Here is a 17,045-nt window from a genome sequence, read left to right as displayed (position 1 = left end):
AAGTCAGCGACTTGAATGTTCAACTGGATGACAAATGCCAACTGTTTATAAACTTAAACATAATCCAAAAGGAATCCAAGTGAAAACCACTCCAAATTACTGTAGTCAAGCAGGAAAAAAAAAAAAAAAAAAAGCTTTAAAATTTGAGACAAGAAGTCCTGAGCAGATCTGGGTTTGGAAAAAAGAATCACTGTTTTTACTTTCTGAATAGGTATTTAGTATCCAGTTATGGTCTTGTGACTGTGTGTTAACCATGTCACTTGGAGAACAATGCTTGCTGGATTACTTCAGTATTTAATCAGTGTAACTTTTCTTGTTTCTCACGGCTTTTGTGAGGGTTTTTTTTTTTTTTTGTGCTATTGTTGGCCCTTTAAGTAACCTGAAATAACCCTGTGAATACAAAATAGGAAATAATAACTTGGCACTTCAGCAGAATTTCTTTTTGATCTTACAAGGGGTGTTATTTCAGAGGAGAACTTTTTAAAGTGCTACAAAATAGCTTTTTAAAATTTTATGCAGCAGTTCTTCAAGAAATACTGAAGGGAACACTTGTTATCTTTGTAGGATCTGTAGCAAATCATAATATGTAACATTTGTCATAGCTCCCTTCTTTTTGCGCCAGATTTAGTGAATTGTTCGATCAGAGAGATTTGAGTAGCTGTGGATTTCTTCTTAGTTTGTCTATTGCAAAATGTAGCTTATTAACACAATTTTTATCATATAAATTGTAATAGTAGAGTTATAATCAAACTCAATATATGACTGGAAATATTTCTGAAGAACACATTGTTAAATAATGAATGTGGTAGAAATCATAAATGGTAATTAAAATGAGAGAGACAATTCTCAGTTCCAGGCAAAGGCTTTTAATAACTTTTTCCAATAGAACAGTAATTACTTCTTACGTTTGTGCTGATTATAGTTCTTTATAAGAGGTATTTACAGTGTCCACCAAATTACCAACTTTTTGCATTGATTAACTGTTACAAAACTAAGTAGAAAATCAAGTTAAACGTGTTTATAAACGGTTCATTTAATTTTTCTGATTTTCTTCTTGAAGAAGATGGACTAAAATTTTCTTTGATTATGTTTGTATTAATCAGTGTGTGCCCCAAAGGGATATTGTAGTGTTTTTTCTTTCCTAAGCTTACAGTCATGTACAGTATTGTCAGAAAGTTTTATAACGTTGATCTTTGACATGTGCAAAGGGGATGTGTTTTACTGCTGAGCAAGCATTTATGATATCAGATTTCTCACTCTGTATTCCCAGTTGGAACTCAGAAATGCTGAGGAAAGGGAATTCCACCTGTGCTGAAGTTTGTCTTGTAAACTGTTCAGCTGACGTGTATTTTAAGATCATGGAAACATGGACGTGCAAAAGCAGATGGGAATATAAATCTTTAGGGGTCACTTAATCAGGGATGTTAGGGCTCTTTATACATAGGGATTTTAACAGTCTCAAGGTTTTATGAGCGTGTTTGAATCGTTATGACTGGTAATAAAACTTCAGTGGAGTTAGGGGACTTCTAGTAGGAGCGGGTTATGAATTGGAAACTTCATCAGAATCATCAACGCTCTAATGAATTCAAATTAACTAATGGAGCTGATTGTGAAAGGCTGCGAAAACTGTTTGAAATGACTGTATTATGCTGGGGTCTGAGGTCCCTGGGAAGCTCTCTAGATATGTGGATAAGATACCTTTGCATCTTGTCACCTTTGTTTTTAATGTAGAGAATCTTCCATAGTTCTCTAATGTAAACTTGTTGCTGCTTCTGTTTTGTGGAATTAAAATCTGTCAGCTGAATACACTCAAAACTTGGAAATGACGTACCTACCCTGGGATATGTTGAGGCTACCCTCTTTGATTTAAAGTTTCTGGCAAGAATTAACCATTTATCCTTCAGTGCTGTAAAAGTGGAAAAAGCCAAAACTGAATTTCTGAAAAGAATTTCTGGGCTAAAAGGTTGCTAAAAGACTGTGCTTTAATATGGCATCCTGTGATTTGCCCTGTTTCACATTGCTACTTGCAAATGAACTGCAAGGTTCACTTCTCTGCACCTTAATTCCTTCTTCCAGACAGATTTTTTCTGTTAACTCTAGGCAAGGGCAGCTGATGCTGTCAAAACCAAGATAAGCAAGTTGACGTGCAGTTTCTGCATCTTTGATCTGCCTGCTGTCTGCTTCTCTGCATTTTGTGTTTAAGTACTCAGAATAATCGATCCCTCCAGGACCATCATACACCTGACTGTTGTTTTAGAACCGTTTTAAACATCAAAGCTTTGTGCACCTTGAATGTCTTTTTCTTGATGTCTGAGATTGCCTCAAAGATGTGGCAAGGACTAGGAAGACCACAATTATTTTCTGCAGTGTTTCATCAGTGTTGGAACTCTGCCTTTAGCCCTTTTGGATGTTCATGGCAGCTATACTAGGGCAAGTTTTGTGCAGTACTTGAGCCTCAGCAAAGGCTTAACTTCTTCACTGGGACATCCTTCAGTTGCCCTTCCCTTCAAAATGCAGCTAAGAATGTGGCAGATGTTACTCAGATATGAGAGCTTTTTAAAACTTGGTGGCTTAATGCTTTCAGTACGCTGAGCATTTCAAGTAGATGTAAAAGTTTGTTTTTTCTTTCATCTCTTCATCTTTGGGTGATGTTCTACTCTTTGTTCTTTTGGAGCCCAAAGTTGTTTTCAGTTTGTGTTTTTTGTAGAATCTCATTACTATTGAATGTGGATTTCTTCTGAAGCTGTTGTACGCCTTAGCTGAACTTAACATTGATTTTTGAGTCTTTCCAGTGTATTAATCATTCTATTTTGTCGTGTTTGAATTATAAATGGAAAATAGAGCAACTAGAAATAATTTTAGTAATAGCAAATGAAGTGAACTCTCTGGTTTTTGAAGGAGTATTATAATAGTTCTTTGTAAAAATACTAATTAATGCTGAATTTCTAGAGTATGCCATGGTAGAACCTCCTTAATTCTGACATTTCTTAAGCTGTGACTGCTTACCCTGTTGTGCATGTAATACGTAATTTAAAGGTTCCCATTAAGACTGGTATGACTAATGTAATATTTTGACTGCAGAATCCAAGCAGCTTGAACTATTTAGGTTGTACCATTTTTGTTTTGTTTGGACAGTAGATTCCTGTGTGGCTATCATTTCTAGTGTGCATTTTTAATGATCTAATTATACTAGGTTATTCATAAAGTACTTATCTTGCGATCAGGAAACTACTGTTTGCAGTCTTTATTCTTTGTTGAAATTGGAAAGAAGTACTTCCTATGACAGATAGCTTAACCCAGGCTACAGCCATCCCTGGCTGCTATAAGGTGAAGTAAGTGTTGGTTGCCACTGAAAGAGGTGAACGTGTTAGCACCACAGATTTTCATCCATTGAGCCAGATCAGGAAATGAACTGGCTGAATCAGACCTTGCCTAAAAAAAGGGAAAAAAATCTAGTTATTATGTGTTCAGCAGATGACTCCCTCACATTTGCTTGAAAGTTACTGTGGAGTCCTTGGTCAAAAACAGCTTTTGTGTTGAAATTGACTCCGCTTAATGCTTTTGGCTAAATTTTTTAACAGTTCTATTTATTACCCAAAGTAACACCCTAGATTAACAATTCAATTGTTAGAAAATTAAAAACAATTTATTTTGAAGCCTTCTTTTCTTGCTATGTGTGACATTTTGTCCAATTCCATGTAGAAAACTTTCACTGTATGGATTCATTACCTCTATTGGGGGAAGGTTTCATGCTGTCTAAGGGTGCAGTTTCGGTAGGTGACAGGAAAGATCAAGCTGCTGCCTTGACAGTTAATTTTTATTGCTTTTCTCCCTTGTGCATTAAGCAGTCAAGGCATCACAGCCTGCCAGTTGCTGTTTAATATTAGATATGCCCATAAAAATTTTAATTATCACCTTCGAATGAAGTTTAATCTACAGTTGTCAGAAAATATGAAACACATGGTACTCAAACGTAAATTATTTCCCTCTCAACAATGTTGCCTTTCAAATAAGGAGAAGCGAACTCTGTGCCTTCAGTCAAGGGCAGTAAATATTCTTTCCCTCTTAAAACAAACAAAGAAAAGGTGTGGTGAAACAACACAAGAGTGGTGAGGTTGATGGTTTCTCCTGTGACAACTACAGTCTGTGCACTAAATCACATACTCAGGTGTGAAGAAGGTATGTAACAAAAATGCAATAGCTGAAGTAAGTATGTTACGCAGTGTCTTGATAGAAAAACTCATGTAATTTGCTTGTGTTTAAGTGAATTATGGAGAGTGTGTGCTTTTTTTTTTATGAACTACTGTTTTTTCAGTTGCAGTAGATCTGCTGTTTACGTAATTTGTTTTCTGAAGTGATGGTGAACACTGCTGAATGAATCTCTTAAAGGACTCATTACGATGTAATTCTTGCATCTCTGCCTGTTGCACAACTGCTATTATTGCTTCTTACTAAAATTTAAAAAAAGGAATAAAATTACTGGTTCATCTGGAGAGGTGCTTCTGTGGGAAAGCAGAGCAACCTCCATTGATCCTGCCTTCATTCCTTCTCACTGTGACGATAAAACAGAGGCCAGTAAGGGCCTGAGCTGCTTTTACTATTGTAGTGCATTGTAATTCCATTCTTTGAAACCTTCAAGGCAGAAATCTTTCTTTTTCCTCTTAACTTTGCCTGTGTTTTTTTTTCTTTTTTCACTGAAGAGCTGGTTCTACCCCCGCACAAACTCTATTTGTTTCAGATTTGGCTATAAACTCTCTGGGTTTAGGAATTGCCTAGCCTGCATTGTAACTGCCATGGTAATTTGCGGCAATAGGCAGAACGTGTTCGTCTTGGGAGGAGGCAGTGTTTTCACCTCAGATCTGAAATAAATAGGGTGTCAGAAGCTAAAAAAGCTAGTTATTTCTGGTCATTTGTCATGTCCAAAGAATGTCAAGAATGAAGAAAGTAATTTCCAGCTAGCATCAGTCTACACAGGTAGGCTACCTTGAGGTCAGGCAGTGAGGTGAAAGTGAGAGAGAAGATGCTACTGAGATGAGTGGTGTGTGTTGATTGTAAACAACACTGGTTTTGCTGATCAGCTTTCTAAGAACAGCAGGTTGCTGTCACCGGAGCACTGTTGTTTGGACTTAATATTCACGTCTTTATCATCTAGTGCAGCTTGTCAGAGGCAGGTGGAAGTGGGAGACATTGCTAAGCCTGTGCTGTCATCTCTCATCTCTCATTTTGTTTGCCCGCCCTTGCACTGCAAAATTATCTCAGTTAATTTTTAGACTTCTTAGTGGCTCCAGGAAAAAAAAAAAAAAAGCACTGTAAATCCAGGTGTTCTCAGAACATAGTAAAGCATTAAGACAAGTGGTGCATTGTACTGCTCAGTAGATTTCAGCAAAGGTTCTGGCTGTTCAGTCCGAAATTCATTTGTTTTTTAACCAAATAAAATACATTACAACACTGTCAGTCATGTTTTGGCTGATATGATAACAAAACCACAAGCACTCGGGTTTTCGGATGGGTGCCAACTACAGATGTACTGAGGGCAGGTTGGCAGGAAGCCATTATTCAAGGAACATTGGTCTGTCTTAGCTCGTTCTATGCAGATAATCATTTCTAGATTTCAGAATTGTTGGTGGGTCTGTCTCCCAAAAAATGCAACAGCCATGCTCAGCCGGAGCAAGTTGGGCCTGTGCCTTGCTCACCTGATCTGAAGCCGTTCAGCTCTGTGGTTGTATCACTAGAGTGTGATGATGCTGGATGCCTTTCCTCATCTCTTGAGCTCAGTGGCTAGACCTTGGTTTCCTTCTCTGAGGCTGTATTCCTTCCATGCAGATTTTCTATGGTAGATGTTTTGTAAGATGGAAAATCACAAGCCTGTGAGTTTTCTTTCAGTGAGACTGAAATTCAAGGCCGTTGCTGGACAGTTTTTCTGTAGTAAAGTACTGAGATGGATTTGCTTTCTACTGATATCCACATTTCAGAATTTATTTATGAGATCAAGAACTGAAATGAAGCTACAGACTCTTGATAACTCTGCCCTGCAAAAGCCAGTTGTAGTTGGATGAGTAGTACAGATGCTCTGCTGTGGTGCCCCTGGCTGAGCCTCTTGCCAGTGCCAAGAAGAAGCCCACCTTATAGCCAAATGTGGGGAGAACCACAGGCAAAGGCAGCCTTCTGCACCCCGTGTCCCTGAGCAGGCAGAGTGCAAAGCATCTTTCAGTGAAGATGATTTTGGTATGGTCAGCTCAAATTCCTTAGAGCCTCTTCAGGCCTTAATTCTGGAATATCTTTTTACACCCTACAGCTCAAACGAGCTGGGTCTTTTTGGTCTGTATCCATTAGCTGTTATTTAATTTTGTGGTAGTGGTGCTCTTTTCCTGTTAAGTTTAAAGGATTTTTGAAGTATTTTATTAAATGTAGCACTCAAGATGTTCTTTGTCGCAGCTGGTTTTTGGCATTTCTCTCTCAAAATTTTCATCTGCTTGTTCTTTTGAGCAGATTTCAAGTGCAGAGCCTGCATCCATTAAGTGAATTATGTACTTCCATAATTCATTCTTAGTTGACCTCAGTGTCTCACCTAAGACACTGTGCTTGCTTACCTGTGTTTTTCCAGTAAAGGAAAGGAAATGGGAGATACTAAATGTATGTCTGCTTTATTATTGCCAAGTGTAAATACTACTTAGTTTCCCCTTATTTACTGATGAAGCTTCTCATTTTAGTGGCTAATAATGCAATGCTTTAATAACATCTCCTCAAAGAGGTATAAAACAGTACGGAGAGTGTTTCTGCTTGTTGACTGCCTGGTTGGTGTACCACTTCTCTGAATTTTAAGATCTTGATCCATTCAACCATAGGCAGTGTTTCCTGTTTGCATCTGGCCCAGGCTAGTGGTATTGTGCAAGTCAGTAACACAGGGATAACCCACTCACTCCCTCTTGTCAGATGTTACTTTAAACTCATGTTGCTGACTTAATACTTGTTGTATTGAATTAAAGTAGTACGACTCCTCATCCCCAGAAGTTAATAAAATGTTTAATGCTAGTTCATTTTATGCTAAAGGTTTGTGAGTATTTAACTTGTTGCTAAACATTTTTTCTGTATTGGAGGGTGAAAATACACTACCTTCCAGGAATAGTAGTAGAGATACATATGTATATTGGAAAAATTGTCCTGGTAAGCTTTTAGGGAGGATGCCTCGTTGGAAAGATGTGGAACATTAGCTTGACTTTGTATTGTGCGTAAACCTAATTTTTGTATGTAAGTAGGGCCATTGTGCTTTTAAACTAAGTATTTGTATATATCAGTGGTCATTTGTGTCTTTGGCCATCTGTGTTCTTAATTACCTGCATGATGGATAGCAGAGAAAATTAGACCTAATATTTTGATTGGTAGCTTTCTGATGTGGTTTTGCAATTCTTGTTTAGGGTTCATGTGGGGATTGGATTTAAATTCTTGTACCCAACAGTATTTGTTGTAGATTTGTATGCAACTACCTAACTTGCTAGGCTGACTCCCAGGGATAGCTGCAAAAAGTGAAAAGAAGCTGGCAAAGCTCCCAGTGATGAAGCACAATTGAGGTTTAGTTTAATTCCATAGTGATTAATACAATGTTTAGAGGAAAACAATAAACTAAAGAATCTGAAATAATTCTATAGTTGATGTAAGAAAATATCTCTAACAGTTTTTAATAATATCTATTATGAAGTTTCTCAGGGAATAAATACTTCATTTGATAAAATAGTTGTATATTAACTAATGCTTCATAACCAAGAGTATGGTTCTGCAGCAGTGACTAATATAGACAGACAGAATAGGCTGATTATCTTCTTTCATCTTTCTGATGTTTATTTTTTAATTATTTTTCATTTTCAGGTGGCAGTGTGCTGCATTTGTTTCTTTGTCATTCTTCCACTGAACCTTGTTGGTACAATTCTTGGCCGCAATCTGTCAGGACAGCCCAATTTTCCATGTCGTGTCAATGCAGTGCCTCGTCCAATACCAGAAAAAAAATGGTAAAAAAAACCCATACATGTTAACTAAATGCATTTGCTTTACGTTTAAAGTGACTTATCAGGCATGATCACTATAACTTCCTAAAGTAACTTTTCTGATTAGAGTTATGTATGGAAGAGTACCTTTACTAAAATTTTATGGCTTCTTTCTTTTGAATGCAACCACCAAGCACAGTTAATGGGTAATAGATAAAGCAGATTTTACAGTCCTGGATCACTGGTTTATGTTTGGCCTGAAATGCTCTCCCGTCTCTTACGTAAAAAGGATGGTTCCAGCCTATTTCTGATATGGGTGTCTTGAAACTAAACCTGTTTTCCTTAGTTAATGCCTCTTACAGGTTTAGGATGCAGTGTGCCTTGGAGGCAGAACTGTTCTGTTTAATGGTCTCCACTTTCAAGTTGAGACATCTGCAGGGTAAAGGTGGGGAAAAGCTTGTAGTGCTTTTCTGTATTTTTGTTGATGGTACAGAGCCTAAAATATTCCAAAGTAAATTGTTTGAATTACAAATAAGCCTTCATTATTTTTGCAAGATTTGTAAAGGAGTGCCTGGTCTCAAAGAGTAGACTTATGGGGATTTCTTTGCAAAGCTTGAGTGCAGCCACTTTCTCCTATTAATTTAACGTAGAGATGGAGGCAGCAAGCTATGGAAATGAAAACATTCTCAGAGGATTTTCTTAATAGATTTTTCTTGCTTTTCCTGTTCAGAGGAACACAGTGTGAAGGGGGCACTGAAACGTGTACACTTACAATATCCAGCAAGTGCAGCATTCTTAATCTCTTGTTAGTGGTAGATTGAGCAGCTCAAATGCTAGGATTTGATTTATACTGTGGCCTGTATCTTGGGAATCTGATAGATTTTGCAGGATAGGATGACACGACCAAAAAAAAAAAAAGGTGCTTTCCATAAAGATAATGTAATTGCATGGTGTCAGTTTAGACAGCTCTCCCTATAAATAATAAAAGAAGCTCTAAATTAAATTAAATCACTGGTTGCCAACTATGTTTGGAATCACTGCAAGTACTAGATAGATCACTTTAGTAGGTGGGTAAGTATTAATTTTTGGCCATATGCTGGTGACTATATAGCATTAAAATGAACACTGGTTCTTAGTCATACAAGGATGACCCCGTGGAATTTTCATTCTGGTATTTGCAGTATCTGTTGTCAACAACAACACTGAGTTTTAATTACTTCATTCAAGGCTGGTGAATGTTCTGAGGTTTGATTGCTTAGGCCCTTCCTGTCAAGAGAAATTCTTTCTGTAGCTGTTAAGGCTGCTTAGATGCGTGCCTCTATGCTTTTAGATAGGTGTGAGTCTTACATTTGCTTCATGTTTCCCCAAGAATGACTCCTCATTCTACCCATATGCAACATCCCTGGGGGTGCCTTCTTTCTAATATACTGGTATGAGACATAATTCTTGTTAGCCTGCCTTTAAATAATTTTCTGGGCTTTATAAAGTACCTAGTTATATGTTACATTATATTTTTAGAAATATTATTATTGTCCCTAAACTGGTCTTTATATCTTTCAGGTTCATGGAACCAGCTGTTATTGTTTGCCTTGGTGGAATCCTCCCTTTTGGGTCAATTTTTATTGAAATGTGAGTTTGACAGCTATTTGCCCATTTGATTAAAAACAGTAAGTTAAGTCAAATTGCAATATTATCTGCATATTTTGTTTACTCTCTGCAGGTATTTCATTTTTACTTCATTCTGGGCTTACAAGATCTACTATGTTTATGGCTTTATGATGTTGGTTCTGGTTATCCTCTGCATTGTGACAGTTTGTGTGACTATCGTTTGTACATATTTCCTGCTAAATGCGGAGGATTACAGGTGGTAAGTATTGTGGTGTTTGTATAGTTGACCAGGCTGAGAGTTTTATAGAATCAAGAGTCTTGACAGGTCTTTTCAAAGTATCCCATGTCCAGATTTTGTCTGTGGGGAGTAAAAGTGAGTTCTTGGATCCTTTCTACGGAGGAACTTTCTTGGTGAGCATGCATCCGGGCACGTATGTGTATATGCATTAAAAAATACATTGAGGTACAAATGAATATAAAGAAGGATCATTTCATATCAGCAGTTGGTCTTGGTCTTGAAATAGCAACTTTTGTCATGTGTAGCAAATGTAGATTTTGATAAATAAGTCTGTAGAACCAGGATGCTTTATTTTTAGTGCACTGTGCATCTTCTTGGGAAGCATTTTCAGTAGATGTGTGATAAGTGTGTGTGTGTGTTTTCTTTCAGGCAGTGGACAAGCTTTCTTTCTGCCGCATCAACTGCGATATATGTTTACATGTACTCCTTTTACTACTACTTTTTCAAGACAAAGTAAGTGATGGTTTTCTTGAATATCAGATTGCCAAAGAAGTTTATTGCAATAGACAGGGAAAAATACCTACCATAAATTTGTATTTTTTCTTTTTCAGGATGTATGGCTTGTTTCAAACATCATTTTACTTTGGTTATATGGCAGTATTTAGCACAGCTTTGGGAATAATGTGTGGTAAGTTTCAAATATATAGAAATTTTTCAGTCAGAATTTTTCAGATTGTTATGTTCTCTCACTTTAGCTCTGTGTTTTTGGTGCAGGAATACGTACGAATTTTGAAGAAGAGTATTTATGTATTGTGGAGCGAATTTCAGCTCCTCTACAAAGCTGAAAGACTCAGTATTAGGCAAGAATACAAACAAAAAGGAATAGGTTGTTTTTAGAGCAGACTGACTTCTTCCAAGCAAATTCCATGTTTGATTGAGTCCATGTTAATATTTTGCCTTGGAGTTCTTAGTGTTGCCCTTTGCCAAGCAGCTAGGTATTGGTGTTGCAGTACTGATGAGAACCTTCCGTATCCTGTGACGTGTTTAAGTGTGGGTGACAATTCAGAAAGGACTGGGACATCAGGGCAGCATTTATAAAATAAGTATTGGCAAATTCAGAGATGAAGGAGAATGTAAAGTGCTCCCATGTTCCGCAGGATTTCATTGCTTTTTAAGATACCTGTTTTAACAGGTGTTTAGTGAAAAATAGTTCTTGTCATGGAAGTCATCCAATGAAGCCATGTATATTTATTTGTTAGTTTTATTTTTATCCTTTTTTTTTCTTCCCAGAAAGAAAGTGCTTCTTGGTTCTTTTATGCGTTATGTATGATCCTTATTTAATACTTTCCTTCACAGCAATGAGTAGACCTCTAGACTCTATGGAAGGCTTTCTCTGAGTTAGATATTTGGGACCCATGGTGTCTTACTGGAGTTGAGTTTTGCTTTCTGTAAAGTATACATTTCCTGATATCTCAAGAGGGTAATTTCACAATGCTTTTTAAAAAGAGGAGAATCATCTCTTAACCTCTTTCCTCTCATGAAATCTAATCTTGCCTCATTGGGTTCTTGGCACATTACAAGACTTCCCTGCTGTTCTGGTAGTCTCACAACCATTTTTTTTTCTTTAATAGGCTTAATACTTTTCAGCTCTAATCTTTTCTTATAAAGTGCTCAGGCTGGTATTGATTAAAATGTCTGTGATGCAGAAGCTGAGCTTGCCCACCAGTTCCTGTAATTAAAATGTTTTTTAAAACATGGAAGAGTCAGTTTGTCAGATGTTTTCCTGTCATGGTAATACTGTACTTGGTGAAATATTAGGACAAAATCTAAATTTTTTCGGAATCAGAAAATACTTCTGTTACATTTAATTTCCATACTTCTATTGAGATTTTTTTTTTTTTTTTTTGTCTTTTTCAACTGTGCTGTAAGAGAATCTGTGAGATTCCTTTTTACTGAGAACTCATATTTTCAGCATGGGGGGAGGGGAAGTCCCCTGTCAAAAAGCATTTGTCCAGGAAGCTAGCACAGTTCTCCATGTAGTGTACAACTCTTGTGTGATGTTTGTAGAGCTGTGATTTGGATGCTTGTGCAAATGGCCATGTTCAGTGTCACAGTTGGCTATAAGATGAACTAGTTCAAACCAAGGCAGCCACAGTGTTAAGTGTGTAGGCCAGTATCATCCAACTCTTTTTTTAAGTGCTGCTGCTGATGCTTAGTTGTGGGATACTTTGATCCAATAAGTCTTCTGTCCTCTGCAGAACATCTGCAAGTTCTGGAGCTGGACTGTAGGGAGCCCATGAGAACTTCCAAATCTGTGGAGCTTCTTGTGCTTCCCTCTTACTGCCAGAGAATAAAACTGATTCCCCAACTCAGTGTGTGGCCGTCTTTGTTTCAGCTGGGTTGGAATTGTTTTTTCCAGAGTGTCTGTATGATGCTATGTTTTGCTTCTAGGAGAAAAGGGATGTTGACAGCACATCAATGTTTATAGTTGCTGCTAAGCAGTGTTGTACCGAGCTGATGACATTGCAGCTAAGGGCCCAAGGAGCTGGGAGGGAACAAAATTAAGATAGCTGACTTAGAGTAGCTGAAGGGATATTCCATACCATACAACATCATGTGGGAGTTTTGAACGGAGCTGGGAGTTCTCCTCATGGGAGTCTTCTCATGGAGCTGTACTGAATAGCATCTTGCTTACTGTTTGTTTTCCCTGCTGTGGTGTTTGTTAGATTAAGGTTTTTATTTTGCTGTGGTGTGTGGCCTTGTCTTATAATAAAATAGGCAGCTGAGAAACTTATGTTTTGTGTGCATGTAAGATTGCAGTCATCTCTGAGCTTTGGGAACCACACTGTTGATACTTTAGTAACTACATTCTTTGCTTTGCCTCTTTGAGGAACCAGGCTACAGAGAAGATGGGAGGGAGAATTGAGGGAGACTTTCCAGCAGTCCGTCAGCCTCCCTTTCTCTTTCATTTTTCTTTTTCTCTATCTTAGTAAATAGTTTGATCTCATAAAATAAAAAATAAAAAAAAGGCAGTATAGAAAAGCCTTTTGCAGTACTACGCTTTGGCATCCACAAAAATAATGTAAGTATAATTGTATGACTTTCTAAAAAACTTATATGCTTAGAAAGGCTCAGACTGTAGTAAGTCTCAATTGACTTGAAGTAATAGATGGGAATTAATGTTTGATTGCTTTTCCTGGCTATTTGGATTCTTTTAAATTCTGTTTATTTAAAGCCTGCTGTTCTGCTGAAATATGCTTACAGTTCATTCCTGCCAGATCTATGTAGGCAAGTTGGGCACCTTATCAGGTGATAAGAAGGTAAATAAAGAAAGAAACTGTTTTCTTTTGTTTTTTCTTATTTAATTTACAAAAACTAACTGTCCTGCATTATTCTCAGGAAGACATTCTTTAATTGTTTGTCTTAATTGTCTAGTGTTCCTTATCAACTCCCCCGACTTTTATTCACGGCCAGTGAAGTGGCTTTTAGATTGAACCCTTGAACTTAGGGGTGGTCATTAGTGGGACTTCACTCATACAGCTGCTGTGGTTCACAGTGAGTTGTGACTTGCTTATGGAGTTGAGAGCTGTAGTCTCATGTGACTGCTGTTTGCTACTACTCCTCACTTCTATTGCATCCACATATTCCCAAAGGAAGCAGAATGAGTTGTTCGTTCTCCCAAATACCTTGTGGTATCTGGCATCGCATCACTAGAGAGGCCCTCAAAGAACGAGTTCTGGAATGTGTCTGAGTTCAGGAACTGAACTGGGCATTGGATCTGCTGGCAGTGCCTGCTTTAACAGGCAAAATATGATGAATCTTAGAACAGGAGTTCAGTACCTTTATTTTGTCCATTTGCTGTCTGAGACAGATTAGTATCATTGACAGGCTTCAGAAGTCCACTTGTGCTTCTGTTTAACTCCAAGCTTATGTCATGCCTGCAAATCACTGCCTGGCCTCCCCTCTGCTGCATTCTCAGTGCATTTAATACTTATGAGCAGCAGCCTGATCTTGTGTGTACTGTATTCATTTTCATGATACTCTACTTTGTCCAGGCTTGTAATACAAGTACTTCACTTGCTGACCAGGGAGTGACTGCCATATTTGCCCTGCTTGAAATGTCACGCAACAGCACAGGCTGCCTCTGCAGGCTCCTAATTATTCCAGTTGTTATAGAAATGATGCATCAGGTTTGCTTTATTCAGGTTTCTTGATTTTACATGAATGTTGGGCTTTTAGAATTTGAAAAACAGAGTTTCAAGCAAATTTAGTGGCTGGACTCATGAATTATCTGAGAAGTCCCCAAAATTTAAAGAACTGTCGTGGTTCTGAATAAATCTCTGGTCTGCCGATGTTGTAAAGCATCTGTGTTTACTCAGTCTGGCAAACTTGGTTCTGAGTTTTACCAGTAGGTTGCTGAATCTCTTTCTGAGAGAAGGTCTGGGTCTCATCTGTATTTCTTCGTGTTTCTAAGTGTGCTTAGTCTTTCAGTATTTTGGGTATGGCACAAACTGTTGCCCTGTTGTTTTTAAAAAACAAAAAAACAAACACAAACACAAACCCACCAAACAAAAAAGATTCAGTGACCTGTTCTTTTACTACTGCTGTGACAATGCGTAATCTGCTCATGACTCTTACTAATTTGAAAACCACAGGTTGCAATTTCCTTTAACTACTAACTGCTACTAGTTTAATCTCTTTGCACAGACCTCCTTGGAGTTTAAGACTCCTGGGATGGGGATCTATTATTATTTGTGCCTTGTGGGAAGAAAAAAGCCATCTGCCAATAAAACATTCATCCAGAAGGCATGCAACTTATAATAAAAACCTGCCCCCCCATCTACCTTCCCTGCAGAGTGGGTGATTGTATGTTTTTTACCCTCTGTTCAGAAAAAGGGACCCGGTTATTGGCAGCAGTAGGGGGGCTACTATATTTATCGAGGCCAAGTGAGCATGGCCTCTTGGTAAGATGGCTTAATGGATTTAGTTTGCTAGGCTAGGGGAGTTCTTGCCAGATGATTGCTGGGAGCGTGGATAATTGGAGAGGATGTTTGAGAACAACTATTGCAGATAAATAATTTTGTGTGCAGGGAGTGATTTTAAGCGACTGTTTATTCTGGTTTATTTTGATCAGCTCTCTAACGTTCAACGTTTTCTGTTTACTTTGCAGGAGCTATTGGTTACATGGGAACAAGTGCCTTTGTTCGAAAAATCTACACTAATGTGAAAATTGATTAAGGAAATAAGGAAATTGAACTATGGATCAGTTCCTGTTTTCAGGGGGATGAACTTGCACAACAAAAAGCGCGAGAAGAGATTTGGGTTTTAACACTGGGCACTGTATGGGTCTCCATTTTGTGGATGGCTTAAAGTAACATCTATTTCATTGATCCTAGGTTCTTAATGACTGCTTTCTCCAACTGTTCACAGCAAATGCTTGGATTATATGCAGTAGGCATTACTACAGTACGTGGCTAATCTTCCCAAAAAACAAACAAACAAAAAAGACCCCAGCGCATTTAAGATGAATAGACTAGCTCTCTTCAGTGAAGAGGACAAACGGTTTATTTAAAGCATTTGTTCCATTCAATTAAAAGGGGGAAGCTTGGCTGCTAAAACTACTTGATCAGTAGTCTTCCTGGTACTTAACGTTTCTAACGTATGGAAAAATGCTGTTCCAGAAAGATTACTTTTCTGATTTTTACTGCCATTGCCAGGATAGGAGGTATGTTTTATATTTTGAATCCAGGTGCTTTTTGGTTTATTTGCGTTATTGATTCTACCCTACATTCGTTTAAAAATAATTTAAAAATATATAAAAAAACCCACATGCATGTAATATATCAGCTCTCATTCTAGTTGGACCAACTTCCCTTTATTTATCTTTAAGGTAATATCCAGCTATATCTTAAATCCATCCAAAGAAAATAGAGTTTGAAGACAGATGTGTTCTCTGCAATGCAATTTACTGTACAGTTAGAAAGCAAAATGTTAAATGAAGAGGATTGTTTGTTTTTTAATAAACACTCTGAGGTCTAGATTAAAACAAAACCAACATTTTAACTGAATGTCTAAAGTGATTCTCCTTTTTTTTTTTTTTTTTTTTTTTTTTCCCCAAGTTATTCTTGCTTTTTTGGGGGGGTTTGAATGAAGATTTTCCTTTAGACATTATACAAGGGGTAATAAGTGTATATAACATTAAATAATGTAACTTAGGTGTAGATCCCAAATGTATTTGGATGTACAGATTTACTACAGAGTACTTTTCTGATGATTCGGTGTAAAAATGTGTGAATTTGGGTGGCTTTTTACATCTTGCCTGCCATTGCATGAAAAGTTGGGTTTTCTTCACAATGTGTGTATGTCATGCTTTTCTGTTCTTTCCTTTCTCAAGCTCTTACAGGAATTAAATTTGTAATTTAGAACATTTTAATTTTTGTTAATCCTATCTGGACACTCGTGTAACATCAAAAGCACAGTTGCTTTACAGTGTTCAGAAAACTAAAATAAACTTTTCAGACAAAAATGTTCTGATTGTGAAAATAGATGAGTTTACAGTTGAAAATGTTTGAAAAGGCAGTGAATGCCTGTTTCTGTATACGACATCAGTATGTTTTTCAAGTATCAAAACTCCACGCATCGAATTCAGGATTTCCTTAGAACTGTGTTGTACGATGCAGCTCCATTGTGGCTGATGAGCATCTTAGAATTCTTTTTGACTGAACTGTTTGTGGAGAAATCTGTTCTGTGATGGAGCTGGTATACTGAGAAAAAATGGGGTAAGCACAGACTAAAATGAATGGGCAAATAAAGGTTGCGTCTTTCTAAGATGACTGTTAATTATGCACTGTATTTAGCTAGAAAGGTCCTGAGTGTGTTTGTGACAGACTTGAGAAATGTTTAGCATGATGCCTTTTGGTTTTTGTTTTTCTGAGGGGGTAGGGGAGCATCTACCACACAGGGATGTTTTTATCAGTGTGACTGTCTGAAGCAGAGCAGCTACCGTGGAGAATGTGACTTCTTTAATTTAAAGAATGAGCCAAGTATTTGTATTGATCAATACTTTATTGTCTCTGCGTAAAAAGTGCAGATAATGCAGTAGCCACAATGTTTCTGCGGGGCTGGGCTGGGGAAACTGAACGTAAAGGTATTAATAAGAAGCAATGCGTCTGGCTGTGTATAGCTTCTGTAACATATTTGAACTCTCAGCTCAGACACCG

The 17,045-nt window shown here is 37.6% G+C and overlaps 1 protein-coding gene across 1 annotated transcript in view; it reads left to right on the top strand.

Annotated features, from left to right (window-relative positions):
- Nucleotides 1-16,653, top strand: part of TM9SF3 (transmembrane 9 superfamily member 3) — a 43,271-nt gene extending 26,618 nt beyond the window's left edge. The window contains exons 10-15 of the mRNA XM_042862953.1: nucleotides 7,864-8,003; nucleotides 9,540-9,608; nucleotides 9,700-9,846; nucleotides 10,255-10,338; nucleotides 10,437-10,513; nucleotides 14,996-16,653. Of these exons, the coding sequence (XP_042718887.1) occupies nucleotides 7,864-8,003; nucleotides 9,540-9,608; nucleotides 9,700-9,846; nucleotides 10,255-10,338; nucleotides 10,437-10,513; nucleotides 14,996-15,063 (585 nt within the window). The 3' untranslated portion in view covers nucleotides 15,064-16,653. The remainder of the gene's footprint in view (nucleotides 1-7,863; nucleotides 8,004-9,539; nucleotides 9,609-9,699; nucleotides 9,847-10,254; nucleotides 10,339-10,436; nucleotides 10,514-14,995) is intronic.
- The last annotated feature ends 392 nt before the right edge of the window (nucleotides 16,654-17,045 follow it).

This window comes from Lagopus leucura, unplaced genomic scaffold (assembly GCF_019238085.1).
Source record: "Lagopus leucura isolate 7727_CA_CO unplaced genomic scaffold, USGS_WTPT01 Super-Scaffold_739, whole genome shotgun sequence".
Taxonomy (NCBI): Eukaryota; Metazoa; Chordata; class Aves; order Galliformes; family Phasianidae; genus Lagopus; species Lagopus leucura.
This window is presented reverse-complemented; position numbering and strand designations above follow the sequence as displayed.